Source organism: Callionymus lyra, chromosome 19 (genome assembly GCF_982586985.1).
Source record: "Callionymus lyra chromosome 19, fCalLyr1.hap1.1, whole genome shotgun sequence".
NCBI classification, from domain to species: domain Eukaryota; kingdom Metazoa; phylum Chordata; class Actinopteri; order Syngnathiformes; family Callionymidae; genus Callionymus; species Callionymus lyra.
Window position 1 is genome coordinate 11,531,109 of NC_141836.1, and position 19,554 is coordinate 11,550,662.

The following is a 19,554-nucleotide window of genomic DNA, read 5'->3' on the forward strand; positions in this document are numbered from 1 at the left end:
TACTGTATGTATCTACGTATCTATCTACGTATTTATCCACGCATCTACTTATCTATCTACGTATTTATTCACGCATCTACTTATCTATTTAGGTATTTATCTACGCATTTATTTACGCATCTACGTATCTATCTACATATTTATCTACCTACTTATCCATTTATGCATCTACTGTACATATCTATCTACATATCTACTGTCCGCATCTATCTATCTATCTACGTATCTACATATTTATCCACGTATTTATCTACATACCTATCTACGCATCTACGTATTTATCTACCCATCTATCTACGTATACACGTATTTATCTACATATCTACCTATCTACGTATTTATCTATGCATCTATCTACACATTTATCCACACATTTATCTACATATCTACGTATTTATCTATCCATCTATTTACATATTTATCTACATATCTATGTATCTATCTACGCATCTATGTATCTATCTACGCATTTATCTACGTATCTATCTACGCATTTATCTACGTATCTATCTACGCATCTATGCATTTATCTACATATCTATCTACGCATTTATCTACGTATCTATGCATCTATCTACGCATCTACGTATCTATCTACGCATCTATGCATTTATGTACATATCTATCTACGTATTTATCTATGCGTCTACGTATCTACTCATCCATCTACGTGTCTATCTACACATTTACGTATCAATCTACGCATCTACACATTTATCCACGTTTTTATCTACATATCTATTTACATATCTACCCATCTATCTACGCATCTACGTATCTATCTACGCATCTATCTTAGTATACATCTACGCATTTATTTACGCATCTACGCATTTATCTACGCATCTACGTATTTATCTACGCATCCATCTATGAATCTATCTACGTATTTATCTACATATCTACCTATCTACGTATTTATCTATGCATCTATCTACACATTTATCCACACATTTATCTACATATCTACGTATTTATCTATCCATCTATTTACATATTTATCTACATATCTATGTATCTATCTACGCATCTATGTATCTATCTACGCATTTATCTACGTATCTATCTACGCATCTACGTATTTATCTACGTATCTATCTACGCATCTATGCATTTATCTACATATCTATCTACACATTTATCTACGTATCTATGCATCTATCTACGCATCTACGTATTTATCTACGTATCTATCTACGCATCTATGCATTTATCTACATATCTATCTACGTATTTATCTATGCGTCTACGTATCTACTCATCCATCTACGTGTCTATCTACACATTTACGTATCAATCTACGCATCTACACATTTATCCACGTTTTTATCTACATATCTATTTACATATCTACCCATCTATCTACGCATCTACGTATCTATCTACGCATCTATCTTAGTATACATCTATGCATTTATTTACGCATCTACGCATTTATCTACGCATCTACGTATTTATCTACGCATCCATCTATGAATCTATCTACGTATTTATCTACATATCTACCTATCTACGTATTTATCTATGCATCTATCTACACATTTATCCACACATTTATCTACATATCTACGTATTTATCTATCCATCTATTTACATATTTATCTACATATCTATGTATCTATCTACGCATCTATGTATCTATCTACGCATTTATCTACGTATCTATCTACGCATCTACGTATTTATCTACGTATCTATCTACGCATCTATGCATTTATCTACATATCTATCTACACATTTATCTACGTATCTATGCATCTATCTACGCATCTACGTATTTATCTACGCATCTATCTACGCATCTATGCATTTATCTACATATCTATCTACGTATTTATCTATGCGTCTACGTATCTACTCATCCATCTACGTGTCTATCTACACATTTACGTATCAATCTACGCATCTACACATTTATCCACGTTTTTATCTACATATCTATTTACATATCTACCCCTCTATCTACGCATCTACGTATCTATCTACGCATCTATCTTAGTATACATCTACGCATTTATTTACGCATCTACGCATTTATCTACGCATCTACGTATTTATCTACGCATCTATCTATGAATCTATCTACGTATTTATCTACATATCTACCTATCCATCTGTGTATTTATCCAGGTATTTATCTACGCATCTACGCATTTGTCAACGTATCCATCTACCTATTTATCTACGCATCCATCTACGTATTTATCTACGCATCTACTTATCTATCTACGTATTTATCTACACATTTATCTATGTATCTACGTATTTATCTACGTATTTATCTACGTATTTATATATGCATCTACGTATTTATCTACGTATTTATATATGCATCTACGTATTTCTATATGCATCTACGTATTTCTATATGCATCTACGTATCTATCTAATTATCTATGTATTTATCTACGCATCTACGTATCTATCTCTGCATCTCTCTACGTATCCATTTATCTATCCACGTATCAAAAACACAGTGTAATACAACAAGAGAAAGACTTTAGGGGCGGCGAGGCTGGCTTCAAGTCAAGAGATCCACTGGGGAAGAGGAGAAACCGAAATCAAACTCACCAAAGAGAACAAAATGATTTGACGAAAAGAGTGGTCAGGAAAAAGATCAAAAAGAGTTTGAGGAAAAAGTCAGGGAGTAGCGAGATTTATCGGGGTTTCAAGGGCAAAATACTGACGCCGAGTCAGAGAGAAATCCCGGCTTTATACCCGGAGGTTAGATTGCTCATCGTCAGCAGCTGTGGTTCTCGCAGAGCAGCGCCTGTGAAGGGAGAGAGCAGGAAACAACCATACAAAATAAAAGCGCCGGGAAGAGGAACGTGACATATATTAAAGGTTTGAATTTGTTTTTATTGAATATTTGAAATAAAAAACTGGAATATTAAAAAAAGAATTAACGTTTTGATATTCTAAATCCTATATTTTAAAATAAATGTCCTAATTTCAATATATTTTAATTTGTAGCCTTTTAAATTCTATATTAAAATGTTAATATAGTATAGTATAGTATACCTCTAACACGTTTGTTTTCGGGTCTCCTTGACCCAGAGATAACACTAAGGTTAATAGTGGTACCAGACAATACCGATATTAAAAGGCTACAAATGACAAAATATTGAATTTAAACATTTATTTTAGTGGGGGGGGGGGGGGGGGGCGGCTCTTAACAACCAAAGATGCTGCACTAGCGTCACGGCTGAAGGTCGCAAAGGACAGCGTGCTGGAGAATCTTCGTGCGACGCTGACCTCAGGTCTTTCCTGACCGGCCTCGGCGGATCATTAGTCGGTCAGACACCGACACCTGCTGCTCCATATTCATCCCCTCGTGTCGACCAGCAGGAGGATCTGCCGGCGTCAGCAGCAGCCTCCACCACCTCCACCAACACCAACACCAGCACCACCGCTCGCCCCGGAGACCCCGCACGTCCAGCGGGGGTGACGGTCATGTCATGGAGAACGGACTCAACGGCTACAGAGGAGGAGGGTCCCGGTTCAGAGGGGTGACGCCTGACCACTGGGAGGAGGCCGTCAGTGACACCGGAGAGAGCCACTACCTCGAGTGAGTGTCAGCACTTTTTGTGAAACTATGGACGAACCATAGCATGTAAATAAACGTATTTCAATTACATCTTTTTCTAGTTATATGGTTAAAAAGCATTATTTAAGGAGCAATAATTATACTGTATATAACCTGGTTAAGTGAAGTTATGCAGGTTATTTTATAATAAAATTAAAAAAAAAATCCCAATGGTGGGCCACACAATATCCTCTCGTCCTCAGTCATTCAAGGAACCAATTGAAGTTTGGAACAAAGGAGAAGGAATATTAATTCCCATGAATCATTGCCAGGAAGATTTCAGATTTCATATATATATATTTAATCATAGTTTTAGACACACTTTATTCAATTAAATCACATTTCTGTATTTACGATTTACGTAAAATATTCACTGCGTTTATTCATTTTTGTGTTATAATAAAACTTCCCGTCGCCAGGTGGCAATACAATTCCGGTTCATGACTGAGGACGAGAGGATACAGTCAACTCAAGCAGCTTTTAAAGCTGATATTTGGACATATTTTGGTGATTAATGAGGACGAGAGGATGCAGTTGACTACAGCAGATTTTAAAGCTGATGTTTGGACATATTTTGGTGATGACTGAGGACGAGAGGATACAGTGGACTCCAGCAGCTTTTAAAGCTGATGCTTGGACATAATTTGGTGATTATGAGGACGAGAGGATACAGTTGACTAATGCAGATTTTAAAGCTGATATTTGGACATATTTTGGTGATGACTGAGGACGAGAGGATACAATCGACTCCAGCAGCTTTTAAAGCTGATGTTTGGATATATTTTAGTTTTAAAACTCATCGTCACTTCTTCAAGAGTTATGTGGTCTGTAAATACTGCAACACCAGAGTCAAGTACTCGACAATACTACAAATATATACTTGTTACTACAGTATTAGAATACAGTATATCGTAGTTCATCTGTTCGTTTATGGTTGAACTCTTTTTCTACCTCTTACTTCTCACTTCACACGAACGGTTTTGAATTTGGCAGTTTATCTGATGCCCTGGAGAAAGAAGTCGACTTATCAATCCGCTCATTTCTTGTTCTAATGAAGCCTCAAAATCTCTTCTTCTTCTTCCTCCCGAAGTCACGGCGTGAAGAGGGGCGTCTGGCAGGGTTCCCGGGCGTCGAGCCGCGAGACGCTTTACAAGAACGAATGTGAGTCTTTTGTCTGCGGTTTATTATTAGGCGCTCGACGGCCCGAACGAAGCTGCACGTGCGTGGAGAGCGGAAGCCGCGACGAGAGCCATCTTGTCGAGAGTCGAACCAGATTGAATGAGCTGTGAGCCGAGCGGAGGCGAGTAAGTGGTTAAAGGCCTCCGGCTCGGAACTGTTTGGTGGGAAGCCAAGAGGCTTTTTTTTTTTTTTTTTTTTTTTTGGAGGTCCAGGACCAGACGTCATGTGACAGAGTCCATGTTTGAATCTGCATGATGGGTTTGATGTTTTTCTGGCGTTTATGAACTCAAGTACTGTGATACTGCTCTTAAGTGAAGTACATTACACTCGCCAGGTGGGGGCGGCAAAGTCGCCGTTTGTGCTCGTCAGACATAAATAATAAACACGTATATATTTTAATTTTTTAAATCTGTTGCAAAAATATAATCATATACATTTTGAAACAGATGTTTATTTTTTATGCATTAATATTATGAAAGTTTATCAGAATATTACATTTTTAAATCTACAAATAGCTTTAATTGCTTTTGTAAAGCATTGATGTATTTTTTTAATAATTATTCAATTTAATAATAAATTGAATAATATTCTGTTCTATATTTTCTATGAAAGGTTGAGTTTATTTTTATTGAATACTTTAATTTAATAATAAGTATATTTAAAGATTAAATTTGCCTTCATTTTATTTTTTTTAATAATTGAAAGAAAATATTTTAAAATGTTTTTTCTGTTTGTTATTTTAATTTAAATCATTTTATTTATATATTTCTTAGTAGCACTTTACATTGAATGTAATTGTAAAATTTCTGGTATAATATTTTTTATGATTTATATTGAATATTGAATTAATGGGAAAATAATATCATGTATTGAGCTATGTACTAACTATGTGTAAAAATATATCTTTAGAAATGTATGAATATAGTACAAATATTTTTTTATGTTATTGTTTAAAAAACAATATATTAAATGATTAAATAAATAATTAAATGCTTGAAAACAATTCTTTCAACTTTTGACATTTTGAATTAAACTATTTAATATTCTTATGGAACTTATATACTTCACTATAAAATAAAATCCTTTTTTAAATTTCTTGATCATTATATATATTTTATAAAATAGTATTTTAAACTAATATTTCTGTAATAGGGACATTAACATGAATGGATGTTTTCAGAGCTTATGTTTAGGTTTTTCTTCCTCAAAGTCTGACATCACGACTGTATTGTTTTTAGGGTTCACGGATCATCCCGATGAGCTCCGGGGTTTCCCGGTTCACACGCAGTTGATCAAGGGTTCCAGAGGATTCGGGTTCAACATCGTGGGGGGCAGTCGACCCCGAGAGTTGCTGCAGATCTACAGTGTGACGGCGAACGGACCTTCAGCTCTAAAAACTGGTGAAAAAACCTACATTTCTCTCGTCTATTGTGATGTTAATATGTCAGACTTTATGGACATTTTCTGTTTTTATGAAAAAATATAGTAATAAAACTTGCTGACGCCAAGTGGCAATACAATTCCGGCTGATGACTGAGGACGAGAGGATACAGTCGACTCCAGCAGCTTTTAAAGCTGATGTTTGGACATATTTTGGTGATTAATGAGGACGAGAGGATACAGTTGACTAGAGCAGATTTTAAAGCTGATGTTTGGACATATTTTGGTGATGACTGAGGACGAGAGGATACAGTCAACTCCAGCAGCTTTTAAAGGTGATGCTTGGACATAATTTGGTGATTATGAGGACGAGAGGATACACTTTACTAATGCAGATTTTAAAGCTGATATTTGGACATATTTTGGTGATGACTGAGGACGAGAGGATACAGGTTACTCCAGCAGCTTTTAAAGCTGATGTTTGGATATATTTTAGTTTTAAAACTCATCGTCACTTCGTCAAGAGTCATGTGGTCTGTAAATACCGCAACACCAGAGTCAAGTACTCAACAATACTACAAATATATACTTGTTACTACAGTATTAGAACACAGTATATCATAGTTCATCTGTACGTTTATGATTGAACTCCTTTTCTACCTCTTACTTCTCACTTCACATGAAGGGTTTTGAATTTGGCAGTTTATCTGATGTCCTGGAGAAAAAAAGTCGACTTCTTCAATCCGCGGCTAATCCTCGCCGTAATCTAACGATCGCAACATTTATCGAGAGACGCACTGACTCCGGATCAGCGGATGTTTCCACTTCAGAGGGCCAGACGAGGGTCCGCGGGGACGGGTCCGGGTCCGTATCTGCTAATAGTCTGTTTGACAGGGATTAGTTGCTTGGATTAGTACGAACCCTTCAGAGAACGTGACGTCATCTGCGTAGAGGAGACACAGTTACATGCTGGACTTGATTCACATAATAATGTTTCCAAAAAAATGGACTCTAAATGTTGCGGGTTCTGCTCTCAGCCGACATCCTGGTCTACATCAACGACGCCTGTGTGCTGGGGGTGTCCCACAAGGAAGTGGTGGAGCTGCTGAAGACCATCCCGGCGGGTCACAGCGTGGAGGTGGAGGTCCGGAGAGGGTACCCCATGCTGTACAACCCGGACGGTCGACCCAAGCAGCAGTCGCCGAGGCACCCCGGCGACCCGGTCCTGCTCCCCACCACCACCCAGCCTCAACCTCTGCTACCTCGCCGGCTCACGCCCACGCCCCAGAACCAGCACTACCACAACGGGGAGCCCAACGACGGCAACTACATGGACCTCCTGGACTCCGACGGGAACGGGTCGCCCTTCGTGATGAGGCAGCCCACCTACAGGCGCTCCAGCATGAGCAACGCCGTCTCCTCGTCCCCGGCCCTCCAGCCCCGGACCTTCAGGAGTCTGGCCCGGCTGCAGTCCTTCGACCCCACCCTGGCCAGTCAGAGCGACAGCGAGGTCGTGTCGGCCATCGGCTCTCACCGGTAACTTTTTTTTGTTTTAAAGCAAGGGCTGAAATTCAATGATTTGAGGGGCGAAATCAGTGTCGCCCAGGGCCGGGTCTAGGCAGGGGCAAGAGGGGGCCTGGCCCCCTCAAATAAATGTTGTGCCCCCTCAAACTTACATGTAAGTAAGTAACAGCACAATGCCCCCTCAAGATTTGTGGCTGCCCCCTCATACATGCCTGTCTAGACCCGGCCCTGGTGTCGCCCCAAAAAAGATGTTGGTATTTAACAAACAGGAAGTAGGAGTATCATTACGATAAAGTATAATAATGCCAACATACAACATTTTTAATAATAGGAATTATAAAATCAAAATCTATGTATAATATGTTTTATTTATTTTGAAAATATTCAATTTTTTTAAATTATACGATCAAAAACAAATTCAATATATAAACTATTAAATTCAATTAATAAACTAAAAAACAACTTTAACCTTTCAATCAAATCGATCTTTGAAGCTGTTCATGTGTCAAACTGACACATATTTTAAAATGTTTCCATCTTTTTTTTTCCAGCCCTATTTCCAAAATAAATACAAAGAAGTTTTAAAGATCCCGTTAAAAACAAAAGTTATTTGAACCAAAACACCCAAATATTTTATCACAAACTGACGGTGCATTAAAATAATGTGTTAAATTTAAAATAATTAGTAATAATCGAAAAAATGAGCAGAAAACTTCAATCATTATAAACCCCGATTGCTCCTGATGGTTGAGCTGGCGTGCTGCGTCGCAGCCTACTCCCATCAGTGTGTGATTGTGTGTGTGAATGGGTGAATTTGTAACTAGAGTAAAGCGCTTTGAGTGCTGAATAAGCATAGAAAGCGCTATATAAGTAAGAGCCATTTAACATTTACCATAAAAGACCATGTGTCAGTTTGTTAATTGACGTTAAAAATCCTTCAGTTTTAGTGTTTTCCTTACAATATATCCTACGCTATTGAACGCATCGCAGCAATCCTGGGGTCATTGAATGCATCATTTAGGAATGATTGCATTTTTTTTTCCGTCCGTCCATCACCAAAGTCTCGATTTACTAACGTGTAACTACAATTTTTGTCGTCACAAAATCCTCACAAACTCTGTTTTTTGAGTTCTTTCTGTGATAAAAGTGCTGTGTACGAAAATTAACTTTTGGACTTCGATACCAAACTTAACCTTTGACCTTTTCCGATACCTTTTTTTAAGATCAATCCTAACAAAGAAAATCACAAATATTACCGGTAAATTTCTAATAAAAGCCGTTTTCTTGAGGAAAAAGTAAAGAAAACATCAGAATAAAACTTACTAACAAGTGACAAAATTAAACTGATGTTCACCGTCTTTGTCACTTTATCATGTTGTGATCAAAGAGCTCAACTTATTTTAAATAACAAAACAAGTAAATACTAATATTTCACGTTCTTCTGCCCTCAGAGCCTCGATGATCCGTAACCATAACAACAACTCTCTGTCGACGCCTCCTCCTCCCTCTCGTTACGCCACGTACAAGTCCTCGGAGAGCGACCTGTCCACCTTCAACGCCCCGGAGTCCCACCTCCCCCTGCCCCAGTCCCCCCGGCGACCCTTGTCCTCCCCGGGCGGACCCACCAGCGCCAGCTCCCGCCTCTTCCGCCTGCAGACCAACAACCATCACGGGGCCCCGCTGGGGGCCCCCGAGAGCCCCCAGCGCCGAGTCTTCAACACCAGCATGAGCCCCATGTCGTCCCCGGGGGGCATGAGTCTGGGGAACGGCAGCTTGAGCGGCGGCGGGGAGCTGGTGCCCGTGGCCTTGGCCAAGAACGAGGGGGACCTGGGCTTCAGTCTGATGACCAGCGACGCGTCAGGAAGGTTCTCGGTCGTGAAGAGGGTCTGGAACAGGAAGCAGTGCCACACGCTGCAGCCAGGGGACGCTATTATCAAGATTAATGGCGCTGACGTGCAGAGTCTGAGCTGTGCACAGGTGAGCCACTGGTTGAATAAGATAGTATATTCACAATAACATGTTTTAATTTGTTTTTAAACATCATTTAAAATCTTTTTTCTTCGTTATTTCTCTTGTTTTCGTTGACAGGTACAAACGGTTTTGCTGGAGCACACCAAACAAGACGAGGTCATCTTGTTGGTTTACAGAGGTGAGTAAACGATTGTCATTTTAATGCCAGTAATAATTTAATAATTACTTTAATAATCCGAGTTGAATTAATCACATATGGCAACAACAATATTGAATGTTTTAGGACCTTGTTTATGGAAGTGACATCAGAATATCAGCTAAAAAATTTCAAATATTGAGACTTTGAAGCATTTATTTATATATTTAAATACGTTAATTAAATAATTTATATATTTAAATACGTTAATTAGAAATTTATATATTTAAAGGTTAATTCCGTTTTTTTTATAATTTAATTCAATAATGTATACATTGATTAATTTGTCATTGTTTTTAATAATTTAATTACAAATTTAAACTTAAAATGAATTGGAAAAACATTATTTACGCATAGATTTTGATATTCTAATTCCAATAATTAAAAAAACAACTACATTTTCTCAATTTAATATTTATTTTATTCATAGCTTTATTTAATTCAATATAAAAATGTTTGCATTATTATACCAGATTTATTTTTGGTTGAATTCTAGAGGCTACACATTTTAAAATGAAGTTATTCAATTAAAAACAAAAACGTTAGTGAATTCTATATTTAAAAATGTAAAGTTTCAACATTAGACATGTTAAATTCATTATATTTTTTATAATTTTAATGCCAGAAATAATTGAATAAATACTTTAAGAGCCAGCAAACCTACAAATAGACACATTTGTGTGATTATAGCAAGAAAACAATTAATATCCGGGGCCCTCATGTGTGTCACAGGCATCTACCAGTCCTCCATCTCCCCGGGTCCCCTCAGAAGACTCCCCTCTCCTCTGCTCCGGCCTCCTCCTCCGCCCGGAGACTCCAACATCTTCTCGGACGTCCTCCCCGTGCCCCGCATCTCCAGGAGCACGCCCCCCTCTCCGGTCCCCCAGCGGTCCTCCTCCCTGGTCCAGAGCACCAGCTTCCTGGAGTCCATCCCCGTCACCCTGACCATGGAGCCCAAAGACTGGATCGACACGGGGCTGGAGGACGAGGCGCCGCCCGACCCCCTGCTGGTGGGAGGACGGGCAGAAGATCGGACTCGACCCCTCCGAGGGTTCGAGGTGGAGCTGAGGAGGAAACCCGGCGAAGGTTTCGGGTTCGTGATCGCCTCGCAGGACGTGGAGAACGGCAAAGGTAGGAGAGAACCTTGTGTCTGTTCCAGTAGATCCATTTGGTGATTCGTCCGGGGAAGCGGGTTTTTATTCTCCTGCCCTTGTGAGCACAAGAGCCATTAAGAGATGACATATTATGGAGTGGCTTCGTGCCACGGCATGAGTCACCGTTTCCTTCTCCACTGTGTTCCTGACGGACTTCATGGTGATGGAAGTGACATGTTCCATATTTCACCTTCTGATGGTCACTTTGATTTATTATATGTTGAGCTTCACGAGTCAGGTCCAGTATTGTTTAAGTTTTTATATGATACTTTTTTAAATGATGTGGCTCACCTTTAGCAGTTGGATTTCAATCACTTTAATTACGGCGCCAAAAAACAGTAAACTCCCATAATGCCTTTCTACACGCTGCTCTACTTAATCATTAAAATACTTAATTTAAATTCTACTTTGTAATGTCAAAGGTATTAAATTGAATTGTGGCATTAACAAATACAAACATGAAATAATATGAATAAAATAAACTGATTAATAAAATAAAATGTCATTTAAATAAATAATTATAAAATACAAAAATTAAGAGATTTAATTTAACTAAACAATGTGCATGATCAGCAGGCGGTCATGATTGGTTGGCTGGGCGGCAAAGCATCGTTGGAGCCGGACGGGTCACCATTACTAAGAAGGTTGTAGAGAGGGATCGTACTTCATATGCAAGATAATATAAATGTTAATTTAAAGAAGTAAAAAAAGGGGAATGGTCACTACTTCGTATATTTCTGTTTTCTCAGAACATTAACCCCCAATAAAAAAAGGCCAAATTTATTTCCGTCGTAACGTTCCTTCCGTTCAAAATTTTTTATTAATCATTTGTGACTGTTTCATATAACAGTTGAATATTTGTTCATATTTTAAGGCGACATAGATTTTAAAACGGGGGAATAAAGCAAATCAGATTTCAGTTGTTAGATATAGAGTTGCCCCCTAGTGCCCAAACAGTGTAACTGCAACATTGTCATATTACCTCAAATCCGTCGTTTTATCTTACATCAAGTTTAAAAAGGAGCTTATTTTGTACCGAGAAACAAATGTACTATTCTGAAAGGATAATGATTAAAGCAGTAATACGTCCGATTTTAAAAACTTTTCTTTTGGCTCCCCACAGTGTCAGAACAGTGCAACTGCAATGCCATAGAGCATCTGTTGCCACATCAGTTTACTAAACGAGAGAAAACCCGGAACGTAAAGAACAAGTTTCTCAGTACTTTGCATGAAAATACCGTCTCCGACTCAAGTAGTTTTGGGGTCATGTGACACACTCCGACTAACTCGAACAACAGGAAATATAAAATGAAAAAAAAGTTACATAGTGCGGCTTTAAATAAACCTCATTTGGCGTCTCAACATGGACCGGTCCGAGACTGGATCGGCTCATACTTTCACGCTTTTTCAAAGCCCACACTTGTGGTCCTGATGCTGGTCACACCTGGTGATGATCCTGCTCCTGCTCCATGATAATAATGGCCTCTCGACTGCAGCTGGATTTTCATCTACGGCCCCAAGAAAACCCACGAGATTAAAGTCGCACCTGTCGCCCACATTCCTCCCTTCAATCACCGGAACCCGCCTTTTTTTTTATATTCTCGCTCCGTCCCGTCTTTTGCATCCATCAGTCTTTTCGCCTCCTCCCTCCGTCTCCCTCCTCCATTCACGCTACGCTGGAAGCGTCCGGTCGAGTTTTTAACAGATTAAAACACTCTCTCTCTCTCTCTCGCTACGCTCGGACGCCCGGGACATTCAGCCGCTGACGGAGGGACATCACAACTCTCCGCTCACTTCTTCTCTTTTTTCACAAACCCTTGTCAATCATAGAAAATCAGACGGAATTTTCTTCCCCCCCACGGAGAGATGCTGGAGAAACTACAGTCCGCTCTGAGAACTGTGAAGGAGTCGAAACGTAATCTTTATCCTTTTTTATTCTTCTGTTAAAAAAAATGTGTTGGAAGTTTAGAGGCAGCACTTCCTGTCGTTCTACTGGTGCGACCGTCCCTTGAACGCACCGCGGGCGGATCTGATTGGTATTGTGTGGACGCCTTTTCTTTTTCTTGTGTGAGTGTGCGATGATCAACAGTGCGCTGTCGCCCCGTGAGCTGCAGTAGGAATGTCTGCTGGTGCATGTGGACTGCAGAGTGGGGGGGTTTAGGTGGGAGAGATGGGGGGTGGGTGGGAATGGAGGGTGAGGTAACATTGCCTCTTCCACTCCTGAGCGGCGTGATCATGCAGCTCCCTCGCTCCTGGACACTGCAGCAGGATTACACATGGACGGACGACATGGATGAAACTAATGTTGGACGTGTGTGTGTGTGTGTGTGCGTGTGCAAGAGAGTGTGTGTGTGCAACAAGCACATTTGTGCGTCCGTTCGCATGCGAGTATTTGGCTGGAGTTTATGATGTATAATACATGATAAGAGGACTATATGCAAAGCCGCGCCGGCTTTGACCTGATTGCCGTTTCAGCCTGGGTCACCCAGATTAGGTCCCGTCAGGAGACGCGACCCCCCTTCCCTTCCCTTCACCCCCCCCCCCCCTCCCTGTGATTTACATCCATTTTCTCAAAATGACTCATCAGGATTAAATAACAATAAGACTCATTTTTTGCCCCACTTTCGCTATTTTTGTCTCGCCATCTCTGGGCCCTGAGGGCGTCGAGCAGAGAGTCGGGGTGTTGGAGGGTTACATAAGGGGCGAGGGAAGAGGAGGCAGCTGTCACTAAAGTACAGCCTCAAACCAGGGGTCATGGCGAGAGTGAGAGGTGGTTTAGAACTAAGTCAACAGGGACAGAAAGTCCAGCAATAAGAAGCTTTTTTTTTTTTTTTTTTTTGGTCGAGCGAGAGATTAACAACGAGCTTCTGCTTTTTTTTTTTTGGCGCGCATGTTTGTGACATGTGTGAAGTATCTGCTGTCAAATGCTGGATTGGGATTAACACCAGCACCTCTTAATTACGGTGCAAATCGGCCGCCTCGTGACCTCGTGGCATCAGTCGGCTTTTCCTAATTTACTCTAAAAAAATAAAACATTTGTTCTATAATAGCACGAGAAAAACATTATTTAATCGGAATTATCAAAGATAGAAACAAGTTCTGAGCAGCAGGTCTGTGTTGTACATTTGTTCTTCACCCAAAGTACACTCAAAAAATTGTAGTTTTTAGGTCCAACTATTTTTGGAATTTATGTTTTTTTTCCTAAACCAAGAGTCAAGGGAGTCTGGAAACTGTAAATTATGTAGAAATGTTCTCAAAGTTTTAAATGATTTAAACATTTTTAGTTTATGCGATTTTAAAAAAAGGAAAATTATATCCAACACACCAAATCATTAAAGGAAAGAAGTACATAAACAAGATCAATTCAAATAATACTGTTGATAATGTTTAAAAATATATACAAATGTATACTATATATCATTTAAATATACCTTATATCATGTATCCCATCTTGATAATGTACATGGTTTACCAAAACATTAGAGACGACTTCATGGTCTGGAGCAATAACACTTACATTTTAACTTAAAAAAAGCTTGTTTCTGAGTTTTTTTTAGCCATACTTGGAATATTAAGATTACTTCCATAAAGCAGTAAATTCTTGACAACAACAGATTTTTCTAAAGTCATACAGTATTTAATGCGTCGGAAAATATTACCAGAAAAAAACATTGCATAGGAAATAAATATACTGTTTTAATTAAAAGGTCTGTAGTATCAGATAAAACCTAAACTATACTAAAAGAAAATGGGTAATAAAATTATCTTTTGGGACGCCCTGTGTTACACTCGTTATTTACTACCTTGTTTTATAAAATGTTTAATATTGTATAATATTTTTCCTCAAAATTAGTATTTGTGACAAATGTATTGACACCCTTGGTTACAAGTTAAAAATAAATCTATTACGAGGTTATTGTTTAAATATTTATGTTGTTAAAAAGTTTCTCGCCCTCGATTAAGCCTCGTTTTAACTCTTAAAAGTGTGTAACGTGTCTCCAAACTTGACGGGTTTAAAGATCCGAGCGGACAGTTCTGTTCCCTGACAGTCTTTTTAAGATCCAGACAAACACTCCAAGAAGTTTTCCCAGCGTCAGCAAGTGTAGAAGCCGTAGGAGTGTTTCAAGGAGACACTGGAGGAAGTGTCCTGTCCACGTAATTTATAGTGTCAACGCTGCCAAAAGAATCCTCCGACGTTTAATTACAGCTTGTTTTAAAGAATCCTGGCAGACGCACGGAGGAGTAAATTGTCCTCCTTCTAAATGTTTCAAGTCCAGTCCATATATTATTCATCGTCTTTAGTTAAAAGGAAAGTTTTGAGTGTCGTGGTTTGACAAGTCCTGGAATAATAAACCAATGCGTCCTCCTCTCTCTCCTCAGCCGCCTCGCTTCTCCCGCACCGCTTCGTGACGGTTCGCCGCGGCAGCCCGGCGGCCAAGAGTGGTCAGATCCGGCCGGGCGACCGGCTGGAGGCCGTGGAAGGTCGCTCGGCGTCGACGCTGCCGCACCGGGAGCTCGCCCAGATCCTGCGGCGGGCCGGGAACACCCTGCGCCTCACCATCGTCCCGCGGCCCAGCACATGTAGGGATCCAACGACAAAAACGAATAGTTTCGTCTTTTAACGTTTTTTGTTGAATCCGCAGACTCCACCAGCCTCTCGGACACGAACGAGTACGACCTCAGGCACAGGAGCAGGAAGAGTCAAAGGTCACGACCAAAGGTAAGAGGAGAGAGAGCGCCCCCAACAAAAAAAAGGGTTGCTAATCTTTTAACTTCCTGTTTCCAGCGCGACTCCAGGTACTACAGCGCCGACTTGGAGCGCGGGCCGTCCGGGTTTGGCTTCAGCCTCCGAGGCGGGAGCGAGTACAACATGGGGCTGTACGTCCTGGCGCTGATGGACGGGGGGCCGGCGGCGCGGAGCCAGAAGATCCAGGTGAAGAAAAAAAAAAACCCAGAGCGTGAAAAATCCTTCCCCAGTGGATCTTTGCTCACGACCGTTAACCCTGCAGGTGAGCGATCAGCTGGTGGAGATCAACGGCGACAGCACGGCGGGGATGACCCACAGCCAGGCGGTGGAGCAGATCCGTAGAGGAGGTCATCGCATCCACCTGGTCCTGAAGCGAGGCAACGGCTACGTCCCGGATTATGGTGAGACACGAGAGTCAAACTTCTTCTCCGCTGCTTCCTTTTTCTCGCTAACCTGACTGTCCTTTCTTCTTCTGTCCCGGGATCCTATCTTTACTGTCCTACATTTCCTCCTCCTCCTCTCAGTGGAGCTCTCCAGTTTGTCTCTGTGCATGACCAACTCCAAACTGGGCGAGCCGTGCTTCTATGTCATTGGTCGCACCGAGAATACGCGGTTGGTAATGGTTCCTGTTAGTTCGCCCATTTTCTGTTTCTCTACATTTCTCTGCTGATGTCTGTCGACACAGTTCACTTATCCCGACTTGACTCCTTCGCCGCTTTTAACTCCCGCCTTCCTTCCTTTCCCCTCCTCAGGCCGTGAGCACCGGATCACCTCCCCCTCCTCCTCCGACCTGCGTCACCCCTCGGAGCAGGGTTTGGCTGCAGTGACGTCCACCGGGCAGAGGGGGCGCAGCTCCAAACGGAAGGAGAAGAAGAAGAAGAGAAGCAAGTCAACGGATGATCGGCGGAGGAGGAGGAGTAGGAGGAGGAGGGAGCGAAGGAGTTGGGCGTCCGAGGGGGAGGAGCGAGTGCGGAGCCCGGCGTCCGAGCCGGGGGACGCGAGACGAGGGAGGTCCAGGAAAGGAATTGGGGAGAGGAGGAGGAGTAAAGAAAGAGGGAGGAGAGAGGAAGAAGTGAGAGTTGAAAAAGAGGAGGAAGATAGAGTTAAAGAGAGAGTTGAGTTGACCGAAGATGAAGAGGATCCCAATCTACCTATTCCCAATGAAACAAGAAGGCTTCCTCGGCCTCAGAGCAGGAAGCAGGAGGAGAAATGGGACGTGGCCGAGGAGGACAGGGACGTGAGGGACATGTTGGATTATGATCGGAGGAGAAGGAGGAGTCGGGAACGAAGGAGTTGGGCGTCCGAGGGAGAAGAGCGAGTGCGGAGCCCGGCGTCCGAGCCGGGGGACGTGGGAAGAGGGAGGTCCAGGAAAGGAAGCGAGGAGATGAGGAGGAGAGAAGAAAGAGGGAGGAGAGAGGAGGAAGTGAGAGTTGAAAAAGAGGAGGAAGTGAGAGTTAAAAAAGAGGAGGAAGTGAGAGTTGAAAAAGAGAGAGTTGAGTCGACCAAAGAGCAAGAGGATCCCAATCTACCTATTCCCAATGAAACAAGGAAGCTACCTCGGCCTCAGAGCAGGGAGCAGGAGGAGAAATGGTACGTGGCCGAGGAGTACAGGGACGTGAGGGACATGTTAGATGATGATGATGATGATGATGAAGATGTTGCACGGTTCAGATGGTTGTCGGGCGAAGCCGACGTCGCTCCGCCGGCGTCCCAACGCGAGCCCTTCTCCTTCCTTGCCTCCCCTCGCCCGCGAGATGACAACGAGGAGGAGGAGGAGTCAGAGTCCGGCGGCAGCCAATCGGACGGCAGCGCGTCTGCCGCCAGCATCTCAGGCCTTTCTGTGGCTGCGGCGCGGGCGGGCGGGCGCAGGACCGCCATCCAGCCCGGGCCCTGGCTCACGCCCAGCCGGTAGAGCTCCGGCTCCGGTCCAACAGGAGGGACAAAGAAGTGCCGTCTCTTGACTTGACGCAGCTTCACTTTTTATTTTTATTTTTTTTCTCCTCTCTCCATCAAGTCTTTGTGCCTTTTTCAGCTGACGTTCAGCTGCTGAATATCGGATGAGGTGGTGGCTCTTTTTTTTTTTTTTTTTTTTTTTTTTTTTAAGTTCCAGTTGCAGTCGCTCACTTTGACACGTGATCTTACGCTCAACCTCTGCCTCTCACAGCTCCTCTTTTACCTCATCAAGGTCGAGAGGTCGTTCTACGAAACCACTGCCGTTTTTGTTTTATCAGGGACGATAAGATAAAGCAGCCCTTAACAGACAAGAAGTACTTTTATTGCGACTTCAAACCATAAAACATTATCCTGTTATTACAAAAATAAAAGGTTTTCCTGAAACGGATATTTCGATTTTTAGTAATAATAACAGTTTACAGTGTGAATTTTTCACGTCCATCATTTCTTATCTTATCTTAAACGCTGACGTCTTTAAAGGTCAGATTATCAACATAAAAATTGATCTACTTTGATTTTTAGCTAAAACTAATTATTTATTTATTTGAAAGAATACTGAAAATGTAATTTAAGATTTTTTTTAGAAATCAAAAAACAATCATTTGTTACAAAGAAATGTGTTATTCAGTATAATAGTGCTTTTTTTGCATAAAATTAAACTAGATCCAATTTTTTCTCTGTTCTTTCTTAGTTCTCCTTTAATATAAAGGGTCTTTTTATTATTCTTTTATTAGTCTTTCTTTCGACTGGAAAGTGAGAGGTTATAAGTTCTGGAAACAGGTACATATTTAATTTAATGTAGATTAATGTTCGTGTTAATATGGTGACAGATGACAGTGATTAAGATAAGATCATGAACAGAGATTACGTATGTCATGAATTATACAAAGACTTCCAATAACAGATACTTGAGGTTGATAATAAAAAATAATAATAATAAAAATTGATTCGATAATAATGTAATAAAAACAGACTTATATTTGTTGACCCACGACCTCTACTGATTTCCCCCCTCATGTGATTTAGTTTGACACCCTTGGGTTCAATTAAAGGATTCTTAAAGTTTACTTGTGAACGCAACACAAACTGCAGTGGTTTCGTAGAAAAGACTTCGACCCACTTTATCGTCACCTCGGTCATCACTGGTCTTCTTATCAAGTGTACAGTGTCATGTAAAAAAGCTCCAACATGTATTTACGCGTCGATATGCATTTGTACAGATCTCTATATCCAACTTATCCACGTGCGTCGCTGAGATGTAGCGTTTGTGACGGACCTTCTTTTTTCCCATCGTTCACCGAATGTTTTTGTTTCCTGCCGTCGAGCAGAAGATGCCAAAAGTACACAACTGTGCGTCTTATTGAGCGAAAACAAAAGAAACGGTCATAATCCGGCGAGTGCTGTTCCTGTAGAGCCACGTATCGTTGCCTTGGTAACGCTTTATTCTAACCAACAGCGGCGTCATGCGAGGTCTGTGATCCGACAGGTGGGTGAGTTTTAGTCATTCCAGCCGAGCTGATCTATGTAAGCGCTCCTTGTTAATCCACGGACTTTGTTTCCGGAACATCTGCAGAGTGGAGCTCTCCGCTGTGCGTCAGCTGGCATGAATTGAACATCATGATTATTATTATTATTATTATTGTTCCTCAAGAGCGAGGCAGTCAGATGTTATTTTTCTATGAAATTATCTTTTTGGAAATACTCAGGTTATAACATACTGTGTTTTAGACAAGCCATTGAAGGGAGAGCAACAGATTTATATTATTTAATATAGAAAGAAGGTCTGCATTATTACAGGACTATGACTGTTATTTATTTGTCGATAATCAATTCTATAAACGCCACTATATGAGAAATCCTGTTA

General features: G+C 41.1%; 1 protein-coding gene across 2 annotated transcripts in view; it reads left to right on the forward strand.

The window, feature by feature from the left end:
* Positions 1-19,340, forward strand: part of magixb (MAGI family member, X-linked b) — a 55,623-nt gene extending 36,283 nt beyond the window's left edge. For both annotated transcript variants that reach the window (XM_087780864.1, XM_087780863.1), the window contains exons 6-17: positions 3,349-3,568; positions 4,677-4,747; positions 6,004-6,165; positions 7,183-7,681; positions 9,121-9,646; positions 9,758-9,818; positions 10,569-10,967; positions 15,371-15,571; positions 15,634-15,710; positions 15,777-15,923; positions 16,000-16,138; positions 16,490-19,340. In XM_087780864.1, the coding sequence (XP_087636990.1) occupies positions 3,349-3,568; positions 4,677-4,747; positions 6,004-6,165; positions 7,183-7,681; positions 9,121-9,646; positions 9,758-9,818; positions 10,569-10,967; positions 15,371-15,571; positions 15,634-15,710; positions 15,777-15,923; positions 16,000-16,138; positions 16,490-17,649 (3,662 nt within the window). In that variant the 3' untranslated portion in view covers positions 17,650-19,340. The remainder of the gene's footprint in view (positions 1-3,348; positions 3,569-4,676; positions 4,748-6,003; positions 6,166-7,182; positions 7,682-9,120; positions 9,647-9,757; positions 9,819-10,568; positions 10,968-15,370; positions 15,572-15,633; positions 15,711-15,776; positions 15,924-15,999; positions 16,139-16,489) is intronic.
* Positions 19,341-19,554: the final 214 nt, after the last annotated feature.